The 20,198-nt window shown below is 38.8% G+C and overlaps 1 protein-coding gene across 2 annotated transcripts in view; it reads right to left on the reverse strand.

Annotated features, from left to right (window-relative positions):
- SPPL2A (signal peptide peptidase like 2A) overlaps positions 1–20,198 on the reverse strand; it is a 55,269-nt gene that overhangs the window by 15,213 nt on the left and 19,858 nt on the right. Inside the window, exons 6-13 of one of the 2 annotated variants that reach the window (XM_064365672.1) lie at positions 13,883–14,031; positions 11,304–11,400; positions 10,772–10,873; positions 7,174–7,255; positions 5,786–5,860; positions 1,458–1,514; positions 1,210–1,263; positions 410–512 (exon numbers count right to left, since the gene is read on the reverse strand). In XM_064365672.1, coding sequence (XP_064221742.1) covers positions 410–512; positions 1,210–1,263; positions 1,458–1,514; positions 5,786–5,860; positions 7,174–7,255; positions 10,772–10,873; positions 11,304–11,400; positions 13,883–14,031 — 719 coding nt within the window. The remainder of the gene's footprint in view (positions 1–409; positions 513–1,209; positions 1,264–1,457; positions 1,515–5,785; positions 5,861–7,173; positions 7,256–10,771; positions 10,874–11,303; positions 11,401–13,882; positions 14,032–20,198) is intronic. The other variant, XM_021673150.2, reaches the window with a different exon arrangement.

The raw sequence follows: 20,198 nt of genomic DNA on the forward strand, positions 1-20,198 counted from the left end.
TCTTCCATGTTTCTCCTCTTGATCGTGGCCTTGCCTAATACTCTTAAACTACTTTTTCTAAAACGTAACTGTTATCTTAAAATATAAGTAATATAAACTATATGTTTAGCATTATTATATTCAACTTATAAAAAGGGTCACAAATATACTTCTTGAAGAAGGTTAAACTGATCCTAGTTGCTTCCTCTAACTAACTTTTTGAGCCATAGGAGCTATTGCAGTACTTTCGTTCTTACCATTTGGGCTTTATCTTCTGCCCCTCAATAAGCTTTTTTGTTATGACAATTCCAGCTCTAGTGACAGCCAGAAATAGTTAAATCAGAATAGGTAACTTTTAACAGATTCCATACAAATGACGATTTAAAATCATCAGTATATCTTTTTTACTAAAATTGTTACAATTGCTTACCTGGTACAATAATGTCTCCAAAACCCAATATTGAAACAGGCATGAGGCACACACTCATTACTGAGAAATAGGTCAGCTTTGGTACTCTGATGACTACTGGCAACTGTTCAAAAATAAAACAAAACAAAACAAAACAAAAAAGAGGCCACCAATGAACCTCTTAGCAATCTTTACCCACATCTTTTATTCATTTATTTTTTGGAGACAGAGTCTCACTCTGTCACCCAGGTGGAGTGCAATGGTGAGATCTCAGCTCACTGCAAATGCAACCTCCGCCACCCGGATTCAAGTGATTCTCCTGCCTCAGCCTCCAAAGTAGCTGGGATTACAGGCATGAGCCACCATGCCCAGCTAATTTTTGTAGAGACGGGGTTTCACCATGTTGGCCAGGCTGATCTCGAACTCCTGACTTCAGGTGATTCCCTGCCTTGGCCTCCCAAAGTGCTGGGATTACAGGCGTGAGCCACCATGCCTGGCCACCCATATCTTCTAGAAAGGGAATGGTTAACATTAGAATAATTCTTTTGACAGTTTAAAGGAACTTGAAATACTCTGTTTCTATTTCCAAAAGAAATAGATTAGTTTTGTAAAAATAAAACCCAACACACATATAGGATTAACAGCATTAATCAACTATCCCCACATTTAACCTTTTTTTTTTTTCTCTTTATCAAGAATAGAACTCAGGACTTGAAACAGATTTTTTTTTGGCAACCTGGATTTTTTTCCCCCAAAGAAGGGTCTTGTCTCAGAGGGTATGATTTAAAGTCCAATGAACATATCTGAAATACAATCCTTACTTTCTCATGGGGAGCTGAGGGTTGACCAGTGGCTTCCACCAAGTTTCCATCATTCTAGGATGAAACCCAAGTCAATAGGTATTTAATAATTTAGAATAACTAAGAAAAGAGCTATATTTTCTGAGAAATAAGTTTTACAATACCTTAACATGCACTATGTGACCAATGAATTACACAGGAAGGCAAACTATTAACTGGATACACATACATACACTGGACAGCCATTTCTATTTCATTGCCATCCCTACCTTTTCATTATTTCCAAAAGGTCCAGCTGCAAGTTCAACCATGATACTCTCACCATTCTAAAATTGAGAAGGAAGAGAAAGGAAGTTGTCTAATTATTTAAAGAGAACAATCTGCCACTATTCAAGTATGATTTAAGCCCCATGGCATATGGCCTACTGTACACTGACTGAAAATGGGCTACAGACTGCCTTTTTCCTAAAAGTTTCTGTAGATAGCAAAAATTGAAGTCATCTAAAATAAAGTTCACCGAGCACAGTTGTTCCACTTTATCAGAGCTCAACAAGTCTCAGAAACTGGCAAATGAATCATGTAAAAATAATTCAAGTGAACCTTCAGTTCTGATTTGTACTGACATATTAATATCTGACATTTGTAATGGGATATAAATTTTAGGTTCAGTACTTTTAGTTACATTATGTCATACACTATATGCTCTGTGTGGTTTTCAGCAATGTCAGTGAAGAAGGTCATATTAAAATCTTTTATATTTAGCTTTATAAAAAATATTGGTAACTTTACTTGAATAAATACACATCTGACCTTCTTGCTACTCACCACAATAACAAAACAATAAAATCAAACTTGAAAAGACCCAACCCTATAGAACCTGAGAAGCTTCTCTAGCCTAACTTTTATCCAATTTCAGCCCTGCCTGCTTTCTTACGATCCAATCAAAACATTAACCTTAGCTAAATTTCCCTCCCTTGTGTCTAGATAAAGACTTTTCATGTGGGCTGTGAGAGGGGTTCATTTAAAAAAAATTTCCTGATAGCCAAGTCTGTTGTGGAGAGGGAAAACATTGTAAGGTAGCAAGCTAAGATTGCATAAACCACTCATTTTATGTTTCATATTATGATAAACATATCAGCAAAACAGGTACAGGGAAGATAAACAAATCCTGAATTTCAACAAAATTTGATTGACTATAATATTTTCCATGTGGGTGGGGTGCACAGGATAAACCACTTGAGTGTTTTTAAAACGACCTCATTGATTGCTGAGCTGAGCAGAAAGGAGGACAAAAACTCCTAGCTGCAGAAATCTTTTGCTCATGTTAAGCTTTGGGTTATACAAGCGTTAAGCCAAAGGAGTTTAGGAAAACAAACATACTAAGTAGAATTCTTTAAAGCAGATTCCCAGGTTTGATAACATTTCCAGATAAAAAGTTCATTTTGGTTCACTTTCTAATTGTTACTTAAAACATTTAACTGAAGACCATCGTTGACATTCTCCCATACATTTAAAGATACCTGAATAGCTACTATTTGTAAGACACAATACTGAGCACAGTGGTGAATGGAAAAAAATAAGACAGGCTCTTATTGCTGTACTCTTATGGCGACCTGCCTTGCCAACTCACTAGAAGGCAACAAATACGTGGGTCAAGAACATGCTTACAATATGCAATATTTTATCGAATTTACAGTGAAAACCAGGAAAATCAGCAATATCTGATTTTCAGTTGCCTACTAAAGTAAGGTCTGCTGCCTTAATAAAAACAAACAAATCAAACTGAGAAGAAGATATTAAAGTAAATTTACTGCAGTGAACTCCAAAGAGCACTTAGCTTTTTTCACCATTTCAGGTTGCTAGAAATCATGTTCCTAGTCAGTAGGAACTAAGACAGAAATAATTTCCTAAGATGAAAAATTTCTTAAGCACAAAAGAAAGAAGGCTATAAGACACCTTTACTATTATCCTACCTTTAGAATTCTGAAACATTCTATGTATAAGGGAATGCAAATGGTTTGCTGGCAGATATGTTTATCTACAAAGTGATAGTAGTGTCAGAATGGAAAAGTTATTTTAAAAAATAGTTTAGTTACAGTTTACAGCTATATCTACTGTGTAATATACGTGTCATATGTTATGGACTATCTGTTGATTTATGGAAATGGCTTTGTAGAGGGAACATTTCACTTTTGTTATAAGATCTTTGACAAGATATCATACAAAAACACATTTTTGAACCGAGTTAAAAATGCCCTAATAAATTAACTATTTTATTTTATTTTTTGAGATGGAGTCTCACTCTGTTGCCTAACCTGGAGTGTAGTGGTGCAATCTTGGCTCACTGTAACCTCCACCTCCAGGGTTCAAGTGATCCTCCTATCTCAGTCTCCCAAGTAGCTAGGTCTACAGGTAAGCATCAACACACTTGGCTAATTATTATTTTTTATTTATTTTATTTTATTTTTTGAGATGGAGTCTTGCTCTGTCACTCAGGCTGAAGTGAAGCGGTACAATCTTGGCTCACTGAAACCCCTGCCTCCTGAGTTCAAGTGATTCTCCTGCCTCAGCCCCCCAAGTAGCTGGGATTACAGGTGCCTGCCACTGCGCATGGCTAATATTTGTCTTTTTAGTGGAGACGGAGTTTCACCATGTTGGCTAGGCTGGTCTCAAACTCCTGACCTCAAGGGACCCATCTGCCTTGACCTCCCAAAGTGCTGGGATTACAGGCATGAGCCACCATGCCTGGTCTCTAAATTATTGTATTTTTAGTACAGACAGAGTTTCACCATGTTGGCCAGGTTAGTCTCAAATCCCTGACCTCAAGTATCTGCCGGCCTGCACTCCCAAAGTGCTGGGATTACAAGTGTGAGCCACCGTGCCTGGCCAAATTAACAAGTTTAGTTATAACCCATAATACTAGTTCTATGAATTATTTTTTTAGGTTACTATTGTTCAGTGAAGTCAATGAATCAAATGGCTCATCATTAAGTGACAGAAAGGTGCTAGTAAAATGGTTTGGTTATGACAGGCATGGTGGTTCACACTTGTAAATCCTAGCACTTTGGGAGGCTGAGGCAGAAGGATCTCTTGAACTCAAGAATCTGAGACCAGTCTGGGCAATATGGTAAACCCCATCTCGACAAAAAATCCAGAAATTGGCTGGGTGTGGTGGTATGCCCCTGTAGTATCAGCTATTTGGGAGGCTGAGGTGGGAGGATCACCTGGGCCTGAGGAAGTTAAGTCTGCAGTAAGTTGTAATTGAGCCACTGCTCTCCAGCTTGGGTGGCAGATCAAGACCCTGATTCAACGAAGAAAAAAAAAGGTTTGATTGGTTAGCTGTATTTTGGGGCAGTTGATTATATTCATTACCTATTACAATTTTAGCTCCCCAACAGGGTACAGTTTGTCTTTATGCCATTATAGCAAATATCCGAAGTGTAGATTTTTACAGTGATTTCATAGGTGGTAGGTTTAATGAATGGGTAAAGAAGACATGAAGCCAGGCGTCACGGCTTATGCCTGTAATCCCAATACTTTGGGAAGCCAAGGTGGGAGGACTGCTTGAGCCCAGGAGTTTGAGACTGCAGTGAATCAGGATTGTGCCATTGCACTTCAGCCTCAAGACTCACCCTTAAAAAAACAGAAGGAATGAGGAGTAAAGTAGAGAATATCAAATACTTAAACATGTGAGAGTGACAAAGGATAAAATAAAGTTACAAAGAAAGACTCAAAATGGGAGGAAGTGGAGGAATTAAGCAATAGTTAATAATATTATATTCATGAGACAGGAAAAAGATCAAGGTAGAAAAATGGGACAAATAATTAAGGACCACCATACTCACCCAACACCTCTCCTCATTTTACTGAAGAACAAGTGGCAGACCTGGGAATATATGATTAGGAACTGCCAGTTGCTGATTCTAACCTCATGGAAAAAGCCAGTCTGAGAGAATGAACAAACGGACAGAAGCAAAAAAGGGAGAGTATGTGGCCCTGGGTCTAGTTTCTCTTGATGCCAGCCCGTCCTGGCCTACAAACACAGTCTAGATAAATGGGACTTTTTGGGTACAGAAGGCTTAGGTTGGGTTCTGTTAGTTGGAACCAGAAGAATTCCACTGAAGTGCGTGGGAGGATGAACAGCTAGCAATACTCCCTCATACAATGGATTAGTAAATGGAAGCAGAAAGGGCTAAGTAAACTTGCCTATGGCTGCAGGGTTGCAAAGCTGCATTCTAGGCCTTCCGATTTCTAGTGTGCTACTCTTTCTTAGTCTCAAACTAAGGCTTCAGAAATGATATTTTACTTTTTTTTACTGTCTATATTGCATACAGTAAACATTTAGCTCATAAGAAAAATTACTTTAAAAATGGAAGAAAATTACAGACATTCTCAAATTTGTACCAGCCAAAAGACATTTTAAAAATCTAACAAAATGATTAAAGGCTTGAAAATTAAAAGGCCAATTTCAATGACAATTCTCTTAAGAGAATTATAACTCAGTGGTAAACATCTGCAAAATTAATAACCTAGGAGCAGACTTAAGATTCTTACTTTTTTTTATGTTTCTTCATGAATTTCAAAAATATGGTCATACCTTTGTGATGAATGGTGTTATGAAAACAAAAAATACATCATAGAGAAGGAGAAGGCCTAGAAGTATCACACAGGACTGTTGAAGAAAGAAACAAAATTAAAGGTCAATCTTCCTATATGTAAATTAAGACATTAAATTATTTTTCAAGTGCAAATAAACATATGAATGTACATTTGAATATTATTTTTAAAAAGACATCTTATGGTTAATACTATGTGTAGTTTTATTCTACGTATTAAAACCCTTATCTTCTTTATCTTTTATCTTTTAATTTTTTTATTATTTATTTATTTATTTATTTTTAATTGCATTTTAGGTTTTGGGGTCTTTATCTTGTTTTTTAAAAAAATCACCGAATGAAAGAAATGTGCTAGGCTAGGTGCGGTGGCTCACGTGTATAATCCCAGCACTTTGGGATGCCAAGGCGGGCAGATCACGAGGTCAAGAGATCGAGACCATCCTGGCCAACATGGTGAAACCCTGACTCTACTAAAAATACAAAAAAATTAGCTGGGCGTGGTGGCATATGACTGTAGTCCCAGCTACTTGGGAGGCTGAGGCAGAATTGCTTGAACCCGGGAGGCGGAGGTTGCCAGTGAGCCGAGGCCGCACCACTGCACACCAGCCTGGTGCCTGGTGACGGAATGAGACTCTGTCTCAAAAAAAAAAAAAAAAAAGAAATGTGCTTCCCTGATATTAAGTCGTGTTAAGGATTTTATGAATGTGGCATAGTGTATGAGTGATTAAAAATATTTTAGGCAGGATGCAGTGGCTCATGCCTGCAATCCCAGCACTTTGGGAGGCCAAGTCGGGAGGACACTTGGGGCTAGAAGTTTGAGAACAGCAGCATAGCAAGACCTCCATCTCTATAAAAACAAACAAAAACATTTAGCTAAAATAATGTGTACACATGGATAAGAGTGGGGAATAGTAGGCACTGGATACTCGGCATGGTTGTAGGGTTAGAAGGAGTAAGGAATGAGAAATTACTCAATGGGGACAACACACATTCGTCGAGTGATGGCTATACTATAATCCCACATTTCACCACTACCCAATATATCCATGTAACAAAACTACACTTGAACCCCTTACATTTATTCAAGTAAAAGAAAGGAAAAAAAAAACTAAAATCGTTTAGCCAGCAAATCAGTGGTTGTCTGGGCCTGGGAGTTAGGACTGATTGCAAAGGCCACGGTAGAGCTTTTGGAAGAGATGAGAAATGTTCTACAACTTCACTAGCATAGTGGTTATAAAGGTACATGTTTGTAAAATTTCCATAAACAGTACACCGAAAATTGGTGCATTTAATTGTATGTAAATTATGATTAATAAAGTTGTCTTTTAAAAATTTATTTTAACTAGTAAAGTAGTATCGTATACATTACCTTGAAGTTGGGCAACTTCAGTGTTTTAATTAAATTCAGACAGAAAGCAATCCCCAAGATATCCTGTAAAATCCAAGCCCACCTAAAAATCAAAAGATATTACTGTATTGTTTTATCAATTTTTAGATGAAGCTTTTGAAAAGACATAGATCATTGAGGTAATACTGTTTAATTGCTATGATTTGACTATTCCATATATATTTTTTGAGACAACATCTCACTCTGTCATCCAGGCTGAAGTACAGTGGTGCAATCTCAGCTCACTGCAATGTCTGCCTCCTGGGTTCGAGCAATTTTTGTGCTTCAGCCTCTGGAGTAGCTGGGACTACAGGCATGCGCCATCATGCCTGGCTGATTTTTGACTATTCAATTATTAAACAGCAAGCATAACAACAAAACCCCTCATACATTCCATATTTGGTAATTTTACTGTCCTAGTAGAATAATGAATATTATTATTATTATTATTATTATTTTGAGACAGAGTCTCACTCCGTCACCAGGAGCCAGGCTGGAGTGCAGTGGCACGACCTCAGCTCACTGCAACCTCCGCCTCCCAGGTTCAAGCAATTCTCCTGCCTCAGCCTCCCGAGTAGCTGGGACTACAGGCACGCACCACCACACCCAGCTAATTTTTTTGTATTTTTAATAGAGACGGGGTTTCACCATGTTTGCCAGGATGGTCTCGATCTCTTGACCTCATGATCCGCCCACCTCGTCCTCCCAAAGTGCTGGGATTACAGGCATGAGCCACTGCGCCCGGCCATGAATATTATTATACTAAGAAATAGTTGAAAAGCCTACCTCAGAAGAACATATATCAGACATAAGTAAGTATTTATCTTTAACCTTTTAACTTATACAGATGTCTCATTCTAGAAAACAGCTATTAACAAAAGATTATCAGTGTTAACACAGATCCAAATAGTTTGAATATAAAGAATACAAGAGCTAGTGGCTGGGTGCGGTAGCTCATGTCTGTAATCCCAGCACTTTGGAAGGCTGAGGTGGGCGGGTCATGAGGTCAGGAGTTCAAGACCAGCCTGACCAACATGGTGAAACCCATCTCAACTAGAAATACAAAAATTAGCCCAGCATAATGGCAGGCACCTGTAATCCCAGCTACTCAGGAGGCTGAGGCAGGAGAATGGCTTGAAACTGGGAGGAGGTTGCAATGAGCCAAGATTGAGCTACTGCACCAGCATGGGCAACAGAGCAAGACTCTGTCTCAAAAAAAAAAAAAAAAAGAAAACAAGAGCTATGCAACCACTTGCTGCAATCAGAAAATGACATGAGCATTATCCATTGATTATTCTACCTGAAGCTACATAAAGTTGTATGAGCTTTGTTTCTAAAATTTTCAGCCATTAAATCCTTTCAATCTTCAATAGTTTTATTAATAAACCATTATATAAACCTAAGTATATATTTTTTCTTGTCTTCCTGCAAGTGAACAGATATCTGTATATTTTCTTATATTTCCTTCTTTCTTTCATAAAAGACAACATACTCTCTATATATTTTTGCACTTTGCTTTTTTCACTTAAAAAAATACAAATATCAAATCAAAGGGGATTAAATACTTAAATCTAAGACCTGAAACTATGAAACTACTAGACGAAAACATTGGGGAAGGCCAGGCGCAGTGGCTCACGCCTGTAATCCTAGCACTTTGGGAGGCTGAGGTGGGTGGATCACCTGAGGTCAGGAGTCCAAGACCAGCCTGACCATCATGGTGAAACCCCATCTTTATAAACAAACAAACAAACAAAAACAAAAAACAAAAAAAAACATTGGGGAAATGTTCCAGGATATTGGTCTTGGCTAAGATTTCTTGAGTAAGACTTCAAAAGCACAGACAACCAAAGCAAAAATGGACAAATGGAATCAAATCAAGCTAAAAAGCTTTTGCATTACAACGGAAGAGACAATCTACAAAATGAAAAAAGAATCTGCAAACTACTCATCTGACAAGGGATTAATAACCAGAATATATAAGGAGCTCATACAACTCAATAGGAAAAAAACAAATAACCTGATTAAAAATTGGGTAAAATATCTGAATAGGTGTTTCTCCAAAAATATACAAATGACCAATAGATATATGAAAAAATGCTGAAGATTTCCAATCAGATGAAATCTGGTTGCGGTCAGAGAAATGTAAATCAAAACTACAATGAGATATCATCTTATTCCAGAATGCTGGCAAGGATGTGGGAAAAGGATGTGAGAAACCTTGTACATTGTTGGTGGGAATTAGTACAGCCACTATGAAGAACAGTATAGAAATTCCTCAAAAAACGGAAATAAGAACTACCATATTATCCAGCAATCCCACCACTGGATATACATCCAAAATAAATGAAATCAGTATATCAAAGAGATATCTGAACTCTCATGTTTATTGTAGCACTATTCACAATAGCGAACATATGGAATCAACCTAAGTGTTCATCAGTGAATAAACGGATAAAGGAAATTATACATACATATAAAATTATACACAAACACAATGGAATATTATTCAGCCACAAAAAAGAATGAAGTCTTGTCATTTGCAAAAACATGGCTGGAACTGGAAGACAGCATGTTAAGTGAAATAAGCCTAGTACAGAAAGACAACTACTGCATGTTCTCACTCATAGTGGGAACTAAAATTAAGAAAATAAAAATAAAAAATTGAATTCATGGAGATAGTAGAATGATGGCTACCAGAGGCTAAAACAGGTAGAGGGTGGGGGTAGTAAAGATGGTTAATGGGTACAAAAATAGAGTTAAATAAAATAAATAAGATCTAGTGTTTGGTAGTACAGTAAGGTGATACAGTTAGTAATAACTTATTATATATTGTAAAATAACTAAAAGAGTGAAACTGGAATGTTCCCAACACAAAGAAATGATAAAGGCTTGAGGTAATGGATACCACAATTACCCTGATCTGATCATTACACATTGTATGCCTGTATCAAAACATCACATATATCCCATAAATATATATAGTTATGTTCCCATAATAATCAAAGATAAAAATATAGATTGTGCTCCTTTTTGCACTTTATATATCATAGAGTATGTTCTCTTTTGTTTCTGAGGACTTTGACTTAGCATTACATCTGAGATTCATTCATGCTTGTGCATATGGTATATGGCTTACTTACTGGTGAATAGTATTCCATGGTGTAAATATAACATAATGTATTCATCCATTCAAGGTTTGATGGACATTTGGATTGTTTCTACACTCACTTTCTCTCTCTCTGTGTCTCTCTCTCTTCTGGAACTGGCTGCAAATCAGTTCTAGAGATCTTCACTGTTTAGAGCTGCACTGCACTCTACTGTGTGGCTATACCAAAATTAAGTATACTATTAAAGTCTATTTCAGGGTACGTGTTGAAATCGTAATTCATATTTCCTTCTCTATATGCATTCAAATGCATTAGCAAAAGATCTGCTTACTTTAAAAGTAGTTCATTACAAGACTGGTGTTCTGGCACAGAAGTAAAAAAAAATTCCATAATAATCATAATGAATAAGTTTCAGGGAAAGATATGAAACAATTCATCCTTAATCTAAAAGCAAATATATTGAGTATTCATACCTGTCTTCATTTCGAAACACAGCCCAAACAACAGCTACTGCTATGCACAGTCCAGCGAGAAAAATAAGTCTCACTTCCATGCTTTTGCCACGACACACAATCCTAAAAAAGCAAATTGAAATAATTAACACTGCAGATGAAGTACAATGTTCACTTGATATAAGAAGTGGCAAATGTTAACCACAGTCAAAAGTGACTGAAATACCAATTTAGAAGTCTTGATTTTAAGTAAAACAAATGACATAATAAAATGTCCAGTATAATTTTCCATGATGATGAAAACGTACTATATCTGTGCTGTACAATATGGTAGCTACTGCCACATGTGGCTATTGAGTACTTGAAATGTGGCTAATGAGAATGAAAAACTCAATTTTTAATTTTATTTAATTTTACTTAAATTTAAATTTAAACACCTATAGGTCCAGTGTGTATCAGACTGCATACTTTTCAAATAATACTTCTACTTTTTCTTGTAATGTTTTAAATTATAAATACCAACATCATAAGATTTTCTGTAAGAGATACGTACGTGCATTGTCCATATGGTATCTTATGAATTAGTGCAGCCAGACAGTTGTACAGACTCATTGCTGATGCTATGCAGAAAATTGCTATCATAACATAAACTAGAAAAAAACAAAACACTAAATTACATGAGAACAGAAAGAAAGGTGATAAGAAAATATTTATATAAGCAATGTTACTTCTTTAGCTTTCTTTATTGAATCATACTTCCAATGAAGTGACTATACTATGACCTGAATTACTTACTAAGCTGAAATTTAGATCTTGAGGGTTTTTTATTTTTGAGAAAGAGTCTTGCCCAGTCGTCCAGTCGCCCAGGCCGGAGTGCAGTGGCTCGATCTCGGCTCACTGCAACCTTCGCCTCCTGAGTTCAAGCAATTCTCCTGCCTCAGCCTCATGAGTAGCTGGGACTACAGGCATACGCCACCACATTCGGCCAACTTTTGTAGTTTTAGTAGAGACGGAGTTTTGCCATGTTGTCCCCGCTGGTCTCAAACCCTGGACCTCAGTGATCCCCCTGCCTTGGCCTCCCAAAGTGCTAGGATTACAGGTGTGAGCCAACTGTCTTCTTTTTAAATAATGATTAATTTAAGGAAATTTCTCATCAAAAATTAAAATATGCTTTTGGGTAGAGGGCTCTCTTTTCTCTATCAATGACTACTATCAACTGAGAGTTGGTAACACAAATTAATCTGAAGGAGTATTAATAAAATCATCTGTTTGATGCCAACATAATACAAATATCATCCTAGTACTCGCTCTATCAGCAACAGGTTGAAATGAGTGATATTCACAAAATGAGGGTTTTTTTTTAAATTTATTTTTGAGATGGAGTCTCACTCTGTCACCTAGGCTGGAATGCAATGGTGCGATCTTGGCTAGCCATAACCTCCGCCTTCCCAGCTCAAGCAATTCTCCTGCCTCAGCCTCCAGAGTAGCTGGGATTACAGGCACATGCCACCATGCCCAGCTAATTTTTATATTTTTAGTAGACACAGGGTTTTATCATGTTGGCAAGGCTAGTCTTGAACCCCTGCCCTCAAGTGATCCACGAACCTTGGCCTCCCAAAGTGCTGGTATTACAGGTGAGAGCCACCGCATCAAGCCAGAATGAGTTCTTTCAAATTAAAAAATACACACCATAAGCTAGGTACAGTGGCTCATGCCTGCAATCCCAGCACTTTGGGAGGCCAAGGCAGGCTGAACACCTGAGGTCAGGACTTTGAGACCAGCCTGGTCAACATGGTGAAACCCCGTCTCTACTAAAAACACAAAAATTAGCTGGGCATGGTGGCAGATGCCTGTAATCCCAGCTTCTCGGGAGGCTGAAGCAAGAGAATCATTTGAACTCTGGAGGCAAAGGTTGTGGTGAGCCAAGATTGCACCATTGCACTCCAGCATGGGTGACAAAAGCAGGACTCCAGCTCAATAAATAAATAAATAAATAAAATATAAATACAAATATTAGCTGGGCATGGTGGCATGCGCCTGTAGTCCCAGCTACTCAGGAGGCTGAGGCAGGAGAATGGCTTGAATGTGGGAGGGACAGGTTGCAGTGAGCCCAGATTATACCATTGCACTCCCACCTGGGTGACAGAGCAGAGCAAGACTCTGTCTCAAAAAACAAACAAACAAACCAAAAAAAGATGTCATAGGTCTAGTTTTTAAAATGCTGTCACAGGACAAGAGAAACTGAACAAAAACTGAATGAAACAAATCCTAGGGCCTAGTTCTCTAAACCAGAAATTTATGCTAATGCTATACACATAAGCATGGTAGCCTTTAGTGGTTCTTAAACAAGCTTTTTGCTAGTCCTTATCAGGTACACTCCTTTTTCCCTGGTTTCCCTTCTCTTTGTGCTGTATACTGTCCGGGGATGGCAAATTTTCATTCTGTTAGACCATTAATAAGACTGCTCAGGAGATGGACAAGCCATTACAGTTCCTACTCCCACTTTCTTCAAGGAAATAAAGGACTAGCTACTACTCTCTAGATCACAGGGAAGTACCTGTGTGTCTTCAGATATAATATGATCCTAACTGCCTATATAAGTAAAATAAAATTCAAGCAATAAAACACCTTTATTTGCAAACTGCTATACTTTGGAAAAAGAGGCAATACATCATAATTTGAATAATATTCTATTTCATGTAACTAAACACAGCCACCAAGAACTCCTTAGTCCACTGCTTAGATATTGAGCTATATCATTCTTCATCTACAGAGAGAAAAACTTAGGGACCATGGCAATTATTTCAAGTCATCCATGAAGAAGTGTTCTCATCTGAAAACAGAGAGTATTTTTAATCTGAGTATTTTTATCTCAGAGTAACAGAGACCTAACACTCTGACAATAAAAAAAAATATATTAATAAAATTTTACACGTAAGTTTTCCAGGTAGAATGGCTTAAAGGAAAATATAAATCTAGTATTAGTCAGTGAGACAATTAAAAAATTAATATTAACCAAATTATTCACATAAGTTTTCCAGGTAGAATGGCTAAAAGGAAAAGATAAATCTAGTATTAATCAATGAAAAGAATGTATGTTAACAATAGCAAACATAAAATATGACTTCTTACCCAACCATTTGTAGAAGAAATAAAGTAAGACCATCATAACACAGCAGATGACCACAAATATTACAACTGTAAGAGGACCAAATGTTAGATATTCTTCCTTTTTTTTCCTCATTTCTCTATCTGCAGTTGTCACTCCTTTCAAGTTCTCCCTGTGTAAACACACAAGAACTTTAGCAAATCTTAGCCAAGCATAGTCATTAAAAAAATCTCTCTCTAACACCAATTTAGTTTCTGATCAAGAAAGCAATGTATTTTTATTTATCAAAATATTTTTTATTATTTTTCTAGGATATCTTGTATTTTTTTTTTTTTTGAGACAGAGTTTCGCTCTCGTTGCCCAGGCTGCAGTACAATGGTGCAATCTCGGCTCACCGCAACCTCCACCTCCCAGGTTCAAGTGATTCTCCTGTCTCAGCTTCCTGAGTAGCTGGGATTACAGGCATGTGTCACCTCGCCTGGCTAATTTTGTATTTTCAATACAGATGGGGTTTCTCCATGTTGGTCAGGCTGGTCTTGAACTCCTGACCTCAGGCGATCCGCCCGCCTTGGCCTCCCAAAGTGCTGGGATTATAGGCATGAGCTACTGTGCCCAGCCTAAGATACCTTGTTATAGCAACTAATATATCTTTTAAAAACTGCACCCCGAAAAGAAATATTTAATCTAGAAGAAATATTTAATCTAGGCTGGACGCGGTGGCTCACACCTGTAATCCCAGCACTTTGGGAGGCCGAGGCGGGTAGATCACCTGAGGTCAGGATTTTGAGACCAGCCTAACCAGTATGGTGAAACTCCATCTTTATTAAAATTACAATAATTAGCCAGGTGTGGTGGTGTGCTCCTGTTAGTAGTAGTCCCAACTACTCGGGAGGCTGAGACAGGAGAATTGCTTGATCCCAGGAGGCGAAGTCTGCAGTGAGCCAAGATCGTGTTACTGCATTCCAGCCTGGGTGACAGCGTAAGATTCTGTCTCAATTAAAAAAAAAAAAAATTTAATCTAGAAACTAAAAACCCCTTAAGTACTATCCTCCAGAGATGATCTGTTCCTAACCACTAACTTTTAAAACATTTTTTTCTGCAGGTAAAATTGTTGAAAGAGATATTCATTATATAAACAAATTAATATTTGTGGATGTTTACATTATATAATTTGAAAATTATACTGACATAACAAATTTCAAGCTAAAACCAATGCTTCTTACAAACTTACTATTATCAACTTACAGATAGTGAAGTACTTCTAAAAGTAGCTTCTCTTTTTTTTTTTGAGAAAGAGTCCCGTTCTGTTGCCCAGGCTGGAGGGCAGTGATGAGATCTCAGCTAAATGCAAGCTCTGCCTCCTGGGTTTAAGGGATTCTCCTGCCTCAGCCTCCCAAGTAGGTGGTACCACAGGCGCGTGCCACCATACCAGGTAATTGTTTTTTATTATTTTTTTTTGAGACGATGTCTCACTCTGTCGCCAGGCTGGAGTGCAGTGATGCAATCTCGGCTCACTGCAACCTCCACCTCCCAGGTTCAAGTGATTCTCCTGCCTCAGCATCCTGAGTAGCTGAGACTACAGGTGCGCACCACCACAACCAGTTAATTTTTTCATATTTTTAGTAGAGACGGGGTTTCACCATGTTGGCCAGGATGGTCTCGATATCCTGACCTTGTGATCCTGCCTCAGCCTCCCAAAGTGCTGGGATTACAGGCATGAGCCACTGTGTCCCACCTAATTTTTGTATTTTTAGTAGAGACAGGGTTTTACCGTGTTGGCCAGGCTGGTCTCAAATCCCTGACCTCAAGTGATCTGCCTGCCTCAGCCTCCTAAAATGCTGGAATTACAGGCGTGCCCCACCATGCCCAGCTAAAAATTATCTTCTCTTAAATGTAAACTCTAAATTATCCTCTCAATCAACTTAGCATTTACTATATACCTAGTCTATATTCATCAGTGTATTATGAAGGATTCAAAAGAAATTCAAGACATAACTTTGTCCTACCTTTATTTAAGATAGCAAAATATCGTCTCAACCCTTGCTAGGCCACAGAGCTAATAAGAGAAACAGAAGTTGAAGAGGAAAAGAGCTGCAACTACTGTTTGTTGGGCAATCTCTGTTGTCAACCTTACTGTTTCCTCCTAGTTATATGCAACCAATGACATATTATTACTACTACTACTGAATACTTTTCAATAACCCTGTTCTAACTCTGCTCCCTCCTGTGCAAATCCTGACCCTGCTCATTAGGTCTGAGCTCAATACAAACTTTAGGTTTAAAAAAGTTTATTTCTTTTAATGTATTTTTTAAAATTAAATTTAAAAATTAAAAAAGGGGGAATTTTGCCCTGTTACCCAGGCTGGTCACAATACTCAAGTGAGTCAACTGCCTTAGCCTCCCCAGGTGCTGGGATTACAGGCATGAGCCACCACACCTGGCCTAAAACAGTTTATTCCTATCTTCTTTTCTTCTTTTTTTTTGAAATAAAGTCTCGTTCTCTCACCAGGCTGGAGTGCAATGGCACAATTTCGGCTCACTGCAACCTCCGCTCACTGCAACTTCCGCCTCCAGATTTAAGTGATTCTTCCACCTCAGTCTCCTGAGTAGCTGGGACTACAGGTGCGCACCACCATGCCCGGCTAATTTGTTTATATTTTTTTAGCAGAGACGGGGTTTCACCATGTTGGCCAGGATGGTCTCCATCTCTTGACCTCGTGATCCGCCTGCCTCAGCCTCCCAAAGTGCTGGGATGACAGACGCGAGCCACCGCGCCCGGCCCAGTTTATTCCTTTCAAACTGCATATTTGCCAACTGTGTACCAACAAGCCACTTTCTTATAAGAAAAATGTTGGCTGAGATGGCCACCATATTAAGCATCTGTGATTCTAAGTAGGTTGCCTGGGAAAAGAGCAAGGAGAGAGTTGATAGAGACACACTAGCACCTCCCCTGAAACTCTAGAGCTGAATGACAGGGTATTAAATTTCTATAAATGTGGTACTTGAGTGTAAAAAGGTGCTAATTTTGGTCTCTGTCACTGCAGAGATATATTTAAAGACAATTTTTTGTCACAATCACCTATAAGCTGTAATAATTAAAGATTTATATATTCATAGTCATTAGACTAAAAAGCACAGGCAATTTCTTGAAGGAAAGCATGCAGAGTATTAGATTTACATCACATTAAAATATTATAATTCTGCCGGGCATGGTGGCTCACATTCGTAACCCCAGGACTTTGGGAGGCTGAGGTGGGTGGATCAGGAGTATCTTGAGGTCAGGAGTTCAGACCAGCCTGGCCAACAAGGTGAAACTCCATCTCCACTAAAAATACAAAAATTAGCCAGGTGTGGTAGCGTGGGCCTGTAATCCCAGCTAGTAGGGAGGCTGAGGGAGCAAAATCGCTTGAACCTGGGAGGCAGAGATTGTGGTGAGTAAAGATGGCACACCACTGCACTCCAGCCCGGGTGAGAGTGAGACTCCATCTCAAAAAAAAATAAGTCGGGTTTTTAAAAAAAAAAATTACATTTCATCTTTTTTGAAAAAAAAAGTACTTTCATATCCGCTTGAGAGCCATATGCAATACAAACCTAAGCTTGACCACTGACCTTATTATAAAAAGATTATGCTGGGTGCGGTGGCTCATACCTGTAATCCCAGCACTTTGGGAGGCCGAGATGGGTGGATCACGAGGTCAGGAGATCGAGACCATCCTGGCCAACATGGTGAAACCCCACCTCTACTAAAATACAAAAAATCAGCCGGGCATGGTTGCCCGTGCCTGTAGTCCCAGCTACATTGGAGGCTGAGGTAGGGGAATCACTTGAATTCAGAAGGCGGGGGTTGCAGTGAGCTGAGATTGTGCCACTGTACTCCAGCCTGGCTGACACAGCAAGACTCCGTCTCAAAAAAAAAACAACAAAAAAGATTTTAGGCTGGGTGTGGTGGCTCATGCCTGTAATCCCAGCACTTTGGGAGGCCGAGGCAGGCTCATCACCTGAGGTCAGGGGTTCAAGACCAGCCTGGCCAACATGGTGAAACCTCATCTCTATTAATAATACAAAAATTAGCTGGGCGTGGTGGTGCATGCCTGTAATCCCAGCTACTCAGGAGGCTGAGGCAGAAGAATTGCTTGAACCCAGGAGGCAGAGGCTGCAGTGAACTGAGATGGTGCCATTACACTCCAGCCTGGGCTACAAGAGTGAAACTCCATCTCAAAAAAAAAAAAGTTAACACTCTGCTGAAAAGTCTTTCCATAGAACCCAGGCATCTATCCCTTTTGCTTAAGGTACATCTTTCACTTGGTAGAGTAATTTTGGGTTGTGAGGCCCTGTTCTGGCAAATTTTCCCTTCCTGAGCCTTATTCTCTTTCTAACCAATTGTCTTTACCTGCTAAATGATGTGTCTTATGTTTGTAATAATTCTTTTTATGGAACTTTTTCCTTTATATCACTGATTCATATTCTCTTTCTCCATATGGTCACCACCCCCTTCTCCTCCCACATACACTTACTTCTCTCTATCTTTATTTTGCTCTTAGAATCAGCCCCCTCAATTTTAAAACCCATGATCCTGCAGGTATGGGACATTTCCTTTCCCAGTCTGGTTACTGAAGGCAACAAATTACTTGTTTCTGCTCTATTGTCATGTTTTACGAATAAAAAAGCTGGTATGTATTCTCCTCCAATTTCCAATTTTCTCAAGGAGGAGCTTGTCCTAGCATGTATATAAAAAAGCTTGCCAGCCAGGCATGGTGGCTCACACCTGTAATCCAGGCACTTTGGGAGGCTGAGGCGGGCAGATCATGAGGTCAAGAGATCGAGACCATCCTGGACATGGTGGAACCCCGTCTCTACTAAAAATACAAATATTAGCCGGGCGTGGTGGCATGCACCTGTGGTCCCAGCTACTAGGGAGGCTGAGGCAGAAGAACCACTTGAACCCAGGAGACAGAGGTTGCAGTGAGCCGAGATTGCGCCACTGCACTCCAGCCTGGCAACAGAGCAAGACTCCGTCTCAAAAAAAAAAAAAAAAAAAGCTTGCCTTGCTAAACTCAAAGTGTGGTTCGTGGGCAAGCAAAATCACTTGGGAACTTGTTAAAAATGCAGGCCGGGCACAGTGGCTCACGCCTGTAATCCCAGCACTTTGGAAGGCCGAGACAGGTGGATTACCTGAGGTCAGGAGCTCAAGATCAGCCTGGCCAACATGGCAAAACCCCATCTCTACTAAAAAATCTCTACTAAAAAAAAAAAAATACAAAAAAATTAGCTGGGTGTGGTGACTCACACCTGTAATTCCAGCTACTTGGGAGGCTGAGGCAGGAGAATCGCTTCAACCTGGGAGGCGGAGGGTGCAGTGAGTTGAGATCGTGCCATTGTACCGCAGCCTGGGCGACACAATGAGACTTCATCTCAAAAAAAAAAAGAATAAAGGTTAATAATCAAGGACAAAAACATGCTTACTTATATGAAAGATGTGACTGATATATGTTGAAACATGCTTTCCAAATACGTAAAATGTTTACAGTTCAACACTCCAGGAACCTACACTTGTTAAACTCTAAAATTTCCCTCTTGATGTAAGTCAGTCAAATTTTAGTATTTAAGAAATTACAAATAACCCTAGCTTCATTTAGTTACAAATAAGACCTTTTAAATGGAAGCTATACATCAATTCACAAGGGAAATATATTCTGCCCTTCATACATGAAATAATATGCTTTGGGCAGTTTTTTTCTTTTGTTTTTCATTGTGAGTTATGAATATACATTGACTCTCCTATAGTATATTGCCTATTTTAATTTAGAGCCAAAGGTACAAAACTGTAGGGAGACCAAGTTCAGGTTACTATTAAATAGGAATATCCAAATTTTATGTACATATGAAATTTCTATATTTAAATTATGACATACTTTAAAATTTTAATTAATCTGGCTGGGCACAGCGGCTCACGCCTATAATCCCAGCACTTTGGGAGGCCGAGGCGGGTGGATTACAAGGTCAAGAGATCGAGACCATCCTGATCAACGTGGTGAAACCCCATCTCTACTAAAAATACAAAAATTAGCTGGGTAGTCCCAGTGCCTGTAGTCCCAACTACTCTGGAGGCTGAGACAGGAGAATTGCTTGAGCCTAGGAGGCGGAGGTTGCGGTAAGCCGAGACTGTGCCATTGCATTCCAGCCTGGGTAACAAGAGTGAAACTCCGTCTCAAAAAAAAAAAAAAAAAAAAAAAAAACTTTAAATTAACCTTCATGCTATAGATTTTTCATCTAACTGCATAATTTTGGCCATTTGAGTCTTTTTGTTTAAATTGGCAGAAAGTTGAAATCTTTGGCTAT

The sequence above is a fragment of the Aotus nancymaae genome, unplaced genomic scaffold (assembly GCF_030222135.1).
Source record: "Aotus nancymaae isolate 86718 unplaced genomic scaffold, 86718_ANA_hifiasm-v0.15.2.pri h1tg000062l, whole genome shotgun sequence".
In the NCBI taxonomy this organism is placed as follows: domain Eukaryota; kingdom Metazoa; phylum Chordata; class Mammalia; order Primates; family Aotidae; genus Aotus; species Aotus nancymaae.